The sequence below is a fragment of the Aquarana catesbeiana genome, linkage group LG04 (assembly GCF_042186555.1).
Source record: "Aquarana catesbeiana isolate 2022-GZ linkage group LG04, ASM4218655v1, whole genome shotgun sequence".
Classification (NCBI taxonomy): domain Eukaryota; kingdom Metazoa; phylum Chordata; class Amphibia; order Anura; family Ranidae; genus Aquarana; species Aquarana catesbeiana.
This window is the reverse complement of record NC_133327.1, coordinates 556,632,909-556,641,721: the sequence shown is the minus strand read 5'-3', so window position 1 is coordinate 556,641,721 and position 8,813 is coordinate 556,632,909. Positions and strand designations below refer to the sequence as shown.

Sequence of the window (8,813 nt, the reverse complement as noted above, 5' to 3'; positions counted from 1 at the left end):
GAAGCAGACTTGAGCACGTTCTATTACAAATGTGGACAAGCACAATCCACTTTTACACAAGCAAATAGTTAATTCTGGAGTGGAATGCTATCCATGAACTTCATCAGTACATAACTTACACAATGCATTTTTTTTAGGCGAGGGAATATATTTTTTTTGACTGGTAGTATCCTATGGCAGCAACAAGTTTGAAAGGTTGTTTTGGAAAGTTGACTTTTAAAAGAAAGAAGAAAATGAACACCAATCCCAAATTGATTTTTATCAAAGTACAAATCCATATTTACAAACTATATAATACAGGACAAATTACTAGAAAAAAAATGCAAATTTCTAGGATAACACATGCTCTAGAACACCTTGTCGGATCAGCTGCTCACATTTCCATCTTGGCAGAAAATGCTGAGGGGGAGAAAAAAAAAAAAAAGGAACCATTAAATGACATGATCAAGAACCAGCATCCAACATACAGTATAGGAAAATGTACTTGACTGTATAGCTACAAAAACCATACGTGATACAGGCCATATGTAGTGTGTGTGTGTGTTCATATCTAAAGACTAAGACTAAAACTAAACTGGAATTTGACTAAAAAAAATTAACACTGGTCTGTAGTGCATGTTCATACCTCAATACCATAAATAACAACACATTACAATTTCCAAACTCATTATATACTGCTGGAGTGAAAAATCTAGAGAACTTTTAACTAATGCATTACAATTTAATTACACCCATTAGATTTTAGTCGACTAAAATGTACTGGAGATTTAGTTGACTAAATACGACAAACAATTGCAGAAGACTAAAATGCCATTTTAGTCCTAAGACTAAAACAAAATCGAAATTTGCTGCCAAAATTAACACTGGTATGACTGGATCCGACTTTGCCCTGCGACTTTAATGAACGGGGATCAGACTTTGAACCCTGAGAATACCAGGCACTGTCTGTTATGAATCTTTAGGGGGAACTCCATGCAAAATGTAAAAACAAAAAAAACAAAAACACGCACACAGCATGGGTTCCCCCTCCAAAAGCATACCAGGCCCTTTGGTCTGGGATGGTTTTTAAGGGGAACCCCCCCCCCACTCCAAAAAAAACTGCGTGGGGGTCCCCTCCAGAATCCATACCAGACCTTTTTTGAATACACAGCCCGGCAAATCAGGAAAGGGGGTGGGAACGAGCGGGCAGCCCCCTCACTCCTGAACCGTACCAGGCCGCATGCCCTCACCATGGGGGGGGGCCTGCGTCCCCCAACCCAAAGCACCTTGTCCCCATGTTGATGAAGACAAGGGACTCTTCCAGACAACCCTGGCCATTGGTTATCAGGGGGCTTATCAGATCCCCAGATCCCTCTTTCTCACTCTGTTGTTCTTCTGATGTTGACTCGACGCTCTCTTCCACTCTAATGCTGGATGCGCAGTGCGGCAGGGCCCCCCCGCCCCAAAGCACCCACCCCCCATGTTGAGGCCTGCGGCCTGGTATGGTTTGAGGGGGGGGGGGGCCTCGCTCCCACCCCCTTTTCTGACCTGCCGGCTTGCTCGGATAAGGGTCTGGGTATGGATTTTGGGGGGGACCCCCACGCAGTTTTTTGAGCGCTGGGGTTCCCCCTAAAATCCATACCAGACCAAAGGGCCTGGTATGCTCTTGGAGGGGGAACCCATGTCTTTTTTTTTTTTTTTTTTTAAATATTTGGCGTGGAGTTCCCCTTCAAAGTAGTGCAGGGAGGACTTTCAAAGTCGGACAGACTTGTGTCGGACCAGCTAAGACGGCTCCCATAGGGAAACATTGATTTTCACACGTCATGCAACATGAGCTTTCAATGTCGGAGCGTTTGTCCTACCAGTGTAAATCCGGCCTTAATCAGTACAGTTTGTGTGAAAATACAAATACACTATAACACATTACATCACTTCCAAATTTAGTAACCTATTCCTTTGACATGGAAACTAGCATAAAAAAAGGACGGACGATCATTCTTCCGATAATCTCATTGTGTGTACTAAGCTTATCTTATAGGTTACTGTTTGTCTCCCACAACTGGTATAACCAATCCTTTTTCATTTCACCGCATTTCTGAAGAGGCTGCTTTTTGCCACCACTAAAGGACGCTCCAGAGAAATAGGGACCTTAGGCTGAAAGAGCAGCCTGTTACACTGCACAATGCAAAAAAAAAAAAAAAAATGAAAAAAAAAAAAAAGGACTACACAGATTTACAGCCATTAACAGGAAATCATCTCATGAGAGACATAAAAGTAACAGACTACTGGCTCTGGGCAGTTATTTAGGTATTTGTAAAATACATTCATCCACGTCCTTATGGAAGTGATCTGGGAACCCCTTGTGCTCAGTTGTGTTTGCAGAAGTATTCTCAAACACAACCTTCAGACTCCTTCTGGTCTTTCATACACTGTATAATGCTTGGTGTCTCCAACTGTTTCTCACATTTACTAATCAAATGTAAAAGGCCTTTGATTGCGATACATATATGCTTATGGCTTCTCTTTAACCCTTTTACTAGCCAGGTCAGTAGGCCAAACTGACTGCATTCCCTTCTGCTATAAGCTCAGGATCGCTTCAGTGACCATGAACTTTTGGCAGAAGGGTACCCCAAACTCTTCAGATTAAATGAATAGCTGTGACCAGCAGCTGAGAAGCTAAATGCCCAGAGAAATTCACTAAAATTCTCATGTTTACCAATCTTACGGTTTCCTAAATGAACACCAGAGTGATCAGTACTGAAGAGACAGCACTAAAAAACAAGTTTACCATCTGTTGCATTTTTGAATGAACACACAAGAGTACTCCAATATTCAGCCTTAGTGAGTGCAGGGTTACAGAGATCGAGGACTGAAGCTTTTTGTTGCAAAACGAATTCTTCCCCAAAGCCCATTGACAATACAGTTTTAAAAAAGAAAATCAAAAACACACCCCCACACAAATTAAACACATTGTGGTAATATATGTTACATGTATTGGTATATTGCACTCCATTCACACCAGCAGGTGAACGAAAAGGGTGCATTTGCACTGCATTGTTACAGCTCATTGAAGTGCTTAATTTATCTTACAGTACATTTAACTATTTGTGGCAGTATGTTATGCGCTGCATTGCATTAAAATGTTACCTGCATCATTTTATTACAACACACAGGGCACATGCAGACTGGGGTTACCACAATACATTGGTCCAAAGCCAATCTCCAGATTTTTGGCACATGTTCTTATTTACAGTTTTGCACACCTTCAATTACCACTGCTTCGCAAAAAGGCTCAATTTAAAAATGTACAAATATTTATTCTATATAAATTTCTCCCTCTTATGTTTTTCAGGAAGATTTCTCTTCACTTCCCGACCTTTAGATTTAGGCTTCATGCACAATGGATGTTTTTATAGCTGCTTCTAGGGGTGTCTGGCATTTTTTTCCCTGCCTCAATCTTCCCAGCATGTTAGCTTATGTGTCCATGCACACACAAGTTTTTAGCAACGTTTGGCCGCAGGAAAATAAAAACCCCACTGCCAGTGCATCCAGGAGGCGCATTTAGCACTTCAGCGTTTATTTCAGTAGCCAGAATTAAAAAAAAAAAAACACTAAATGCGTGTGTGCATTTGCTTGAGGCCTTAAAGTGGATGTAAACCCGATTCATGAAATTTGAACTGAGCACATATCTGTAGGGTTTTCTTATCTCTCGTCAAATCACTGAGTCCCATGCGTTTCTTCTGTTCTGTAGCTCTGTTAACAGCATGATAACTTCTGACAAGTTATCCAAAAAGAGATAAAAGCAGCCTGAAGTTTTTGTGTCTGGGAGGTTGCTATAAATAGATTAGGAGAGAGCTTGCCTTCTCACAGCAGAGCTCTGTACATTACAGCGATACCTCGGTTTGCGAGTAACGCGGTACATGAACGTTTCGCAAGAGGTCCTGGAGTGCTGGTGGCTCCCAGCGCTTCCTGGAGAACTTGGAGACACTCCCAGCTGGGTGGGGCGGCGTAACGTGCGTCGGAGCACCTGAGGGTGTCAACAGTTCCCGAGTGTCTGAGGGTCACCAGCGCCCGTGCACCTCTGGCCAAATACAGTACTGCATACACCAGCAGTGGTTGTGAAACAAATCATCTAAGTTTCCATTATTTATTATGGGGAAACTCGTTTTGATATACGAGTGCTTTGGATTACAAGCATGCTTCTGGAACGAATTATGCTTGTAATCAAAGAGTATTACTGTACTTCCTTTCTTTGCCAATGTGGAGTTGGGGGGTGTCTGCCTTTCCTCCAATCAGCTGTCTTAGCTGTATGCCAATAATACACTCCCAGTGCTGAACAGGAAGAGAAAATCTGTAACAGGATGTGCACTTCCTAAAAGATATAAAAAGATGAAGACAGCAGATATACATGTAAAACTTATGTAGGGAGATTTGTTTCATCCCACTGTATCATCTGGGGCTGTTCACTTTACTGGGTATATGTGAAGGTCTACATCCACTTTAAAAGAGAGGATTGTCTCCCATGAGGGGTTTTCTAGGCAGCAAAAAATATTTAAAAAAATATCGTAATTGAAATTTTATTTATAACAAAGTATCAAAAATTGCTGCTTTGGACATAGTCAAAACATGAGCTATGGTACACAAATAATAACGTCACTGACATGACAGTATACAATGATCAAACACCATGGAGAAAAATGGTACACGAGTCTTGTATGTGAAATCTGACGCATTTCGACCCCAACGGGTCTTCAGAGGTTTTTGTAAACTCTGAAAATGTTAACATATATTGAAATTCTTAATTAAAAGATAAGAAAAACAGTAATAGGTATTTTCGTATATTTACCGATCACATTGTATTAAGCCATATTAAGTAGCCTCTGTGTGAAAACCCCTTGCTCGATCCCAACGTCTCTAAATGGTCGGCACAGTCAATAAAGGAGCCTGCTGCTCATGCGTGCCTTACGAGCAGTCACACTAATGGTAATCCCAAAGGTTCAAGGAGGCTGAGGAGAGGAATGAGCAATATTATGTGTAATGAATAGACAGCTCAAGGGGATAATTCAAGAATTTTCCTATGTGTTTATATATTATCTATACACTATAAGTGTGCTGGGTATCAAATATTGCAACTAGATGGTCTGAATCAGAGAGACAGGAAAGGAAGAAAAAGAAGATGGGGAAGAAAACCAAGGTGAGGAATAACTGGTGGGGAAAGGAAAAAGAAGGTATGGGTGGGATGGGAAAAAAAAAATAAAAAATAAAAAGGGGGAAGGAAAGGGGAGCTGTGGTGTAAAAGTGAGGGAAAATAAGGGAGAGAAGAAAAAAGACACAGACCAGATCTAGTAGCAGTGGATTGAATATAAGGTTAAGAAAACATGTGAAGGATGAGGGTAAATGACTGTATGAATATGAAGAGACCAGGTGAGGATGAAAAGGAAAGTGAAAATGGAAGTGAGTGCGAATGAGTGTGCAGATGGGGGAAAAAAAAAAAAAAAAAAAAAACAAAAAAAAACGGCAAGCCGTGACCGACCACACCAACAATGAACAATGAGCCTCATACAACAAAAACACCCAGGGAAACGTGAATCTGGAGAAATGTGAAAGTGGAAAAGTGCATAGGGTAGATAAATTACAATTAATTTACCTTGGTGAATGTAAGGATAATAATTCCAATTAAGGAGAAAGGAGCACCCGTGGGTGTTCCACCTTAGTGTGTGCATGGGACGATCTACAACATCAAAAATTATATCAGTGAGTGAATTATCCATAATATAAAGTATGAATTCATTGTAGTTTATCTACCCTATGCACTTTTCCACTTTTCTCCAGATTCATGTTCTCTTGGGTGTTTTTGTTGTTGTATGAGGCTCATTGTTCATTGTTGGTGTGGTCGGTTACGGCTTGTTTTTTTTTTTTTTTTTTTTTCATCTGCACACTCATTCGCACTGTCACTTCCATTTTCACTTTCCTTTTCATACTCACCTGGTCTATTCATATTCAGACAGTCATTAAACCTCATCCTTTACATTTTGTCTTAACCTTATATTCAATCCACTGCTACTAGCTCTGGTCTGTGTCTTCTTTTTCTTCTCCCCTTTTTTCCTTCCCTTATTTTCCCTCACTTTTACACCACAGCTCCCCTTTCCTTCCCCCTTTTTTTTTTCCCCCCATCCCACCCCATACCTTCTTTCCCCTTTCCCCACTAGTTATTTTCTCACCTTGGTTTTCTTCCCCATCTTCTTTTTCTTCCTTTCCTGTCTCTACCATTCAAACCATCTAGTTGCAATATTTGATACCCAGCACACTTATAGTGTATAGATAATATATAAACACATAGGAAAATTCTTTAATTATCCTCTTGAGCTGTCTATTCATTACACATAATACCTCTACCACAGGCATTGCTCATGCCTCTCCTCAGCCTCCCTGAACCTTTAGGATTACCGGTAGTGTGACTCCTCGTAAGGCACGCATGAGCAGCAGGCTCCCTTATTGACTGTGCCGACCATTTAGCTCATGTTTTGACTATGTCCAGAGCAACAATTTTTGATACTTTGTTATAAATAAAATTTCAATTACGATATTTTTTTAGTATATTTTTTGCTGCCTAGAAAACCCCTCATGGGGGACAATCCTCTTGATATTCTCATTCGGGGTGTGCAGCTATTTTTGTCTTCCCTCACATGAGTGTCTTCTATTCAATTACATCCACTTTAATGGGAGGCAGGAAAATCTTACTAATAAATGGGAAACCCCCTATTTAAGTAGCGGTCACAGGAACTAGTATTTTGTTGGAAGATTTTCCCGCAGTTCCTGGCAACTCCATTTTGGATTTCACTCCCAATGACATTGGTTATCAGGACAATTTCAGAGTAAACCTCCTTAACGGTGACAAAGACAGCAATGAAAACCTGACAGGGGTTTTAAACCCATCGCCACTCTCTTTCTAAAATGTGTATAATAAAAAAAATACCACTATAAGACTGAGTACAAGTACCGATACTTTTTTTCAAGTACTCGCCGATACCCGATACTTTTTTTTATGTCATGTGACAGTGGCACGTGTGTCACTAGTTTTTTTGTTTTTACAATTTTATTTTGTTTTTTCAATGCTTTCTTTCTTTTTTTTTTTTAAATCATTTTTTTTTTTTTTTATTGCAATTCTTTTTTTTTTTTTTTAAATTATTATTAGCCTTGTTGGGGGGCTTTGGTAAGATATCAGGGGTCTTAATAGACCCCTGACATCTCCCCTTTGAGACAGGGAAAGGGACTGAGGACACGTTTCCCAGTCCCCTTCTCAGCAGCCTCAGCTGCACTCAAAATGAATGGAGAGGAGACAGAGGCTCCTCTCCATTCATAAACTGCGGCATCGTAAACACAGGTTACGATGTTTCAGTTATGTGAATGGACAGTCAGTTATCACTGACTGTTCATTCAGGAAAGGAAGAAGCCAGATTTACTGGCTCCTACCTCCGCTCTCCATCCTGAAAGATCGAGGGGGCAAAGGAAAGGGGGGAGCGGGGCAGCAGCACAGAGGGGGGCAGAGGGGGCCAGCGGCGCAGAGGGGGACAGAGGGGGCCAGCGGCGCAGAGGGGGACAGAGGGGGCCAGCGGCGCAGAGGGGGACAGAGGGGGCCAGCGGCGCAGAGGGGGCAGAGGGGGCCAGCGGCGCAGAGGGGGCAGAGGGGGCCAGCGGCGCAGAGGGGGCAGAGGGGGCCAGCGGCGCAGAGGGGGCCAGCGGCGCAGAGGGGGCCAGGGGGGCAGAGGGGGCCAGCGGCGCAGAGGGGGCAGAGGGGGCCAGCGGCGCAGAGGGGGCAGAGGTGGCCAGCGGCGCAGAGGGGGCCAGCGGCGCAGAGGGGGCAGAGGGGGCCAGCGGCGCAGAGGGGGCAGAGGGGGCCAGCGGCGCAGAGGGGGCCAGCGGCGCAGAGGGGGCCAGCGGCGCAGAGGGGGCCAGCGGCGCAGAGGGGGCCAGCGGCGCAGAGGGGGCAGAGGGGGCCAGCGGCGCAGAGGGGGCAGAGGGGGCCAGCGGCGCAGAGGGGGCAGAGGGGGCCAGCGGCACAGAGGGGGCAGAGGGGGCCAGCGGCGCAGAGGGGGCAGAGGGGGCCAGCGGCACAGAGGGGGCCAGCGGCACAGAGGGGGCCAGCGGCACAGAGGGGGCAGAGGGGGCCAGCGGCACAGAGGGGGCAGAGGGGGCCAGCGGCACAGAGGGGGCAGAGGGGGCCAGCGGCACAGAGGGGGCAGAGGGGGCCAGCGGCACAGAGGGGGCAGAGGGGGCCAGCGGCACAGAGGGGGCAGAGGGGGCCAGCGGCACAGAGGGGGCAGAGGGGGCCAGCGGCACAGAGGGGGCAGAGGGGGCCAGCGGCACAGAGGGGGCAGAGGGGGCCAGCGGCACAGAGGGGGCAGAGGGGGCCAGGGGCAGAGGGGGCCAGCGGCACAGAGGGCCAGCGGCACAGAGGGGGCAGAGGGGGCCAGCGGCACAGAGGGGGCAGAGGGGGCCAGCGGCACAGAGGGGGCAGAGGGGGCCAGCGGCACAGAGGGGGCAGAGGGGGCCAGCGGCACAGAGGGGGCAGAGGGGGCCAGCGGCACAGAGGGGGCAGAGGGGGCCAGCGGCACAGAGGGGGCCAGCGGCACAGAGGGGGCAGAGGGGGCCAGCGGCACAGAGGGGGCAGAGGGGGCCAGCGGCACAGAGGGGGCCAGCGGCACAGAGGGGGCAGAGGGGGCCAGCGGCACAGAGGGGGCAGAGGGGGCCAGCGGCACAGAGGGGGCAGAGGGGGCCAGCGGCACAGAGGGGGCAGAGGGGGCCAGCGGCACAGAGGGGGCAGAGGGGGCCAG

The 8,813-nt window shown here is 46.3% G+C and overlaps 1 protein-coding gene across 1 annotated transcript in view; it reads right to left on the bottom strand.

Annotated features, from left to right (window-relative positions):
- Positions 1-244: 244 nt before the first annotated feature.
- Positions 245-8,813, bottom strand: part of GINS1 (GINS complex subunit 1) — a 48,349-nt gene continuing 39,780 nt past the window's right edge. Inside the window, exon 7 of the mRNA XM_073627991.1 lies at positions 245-399. Coding sequence (XP_073484092.1) covers positions 331-399 — 69 coding nt within the window. The 3' untranslated portion in view covers positions 245-330. The remainder of the gene's footprint in view (positions 400-8,813) is intronic.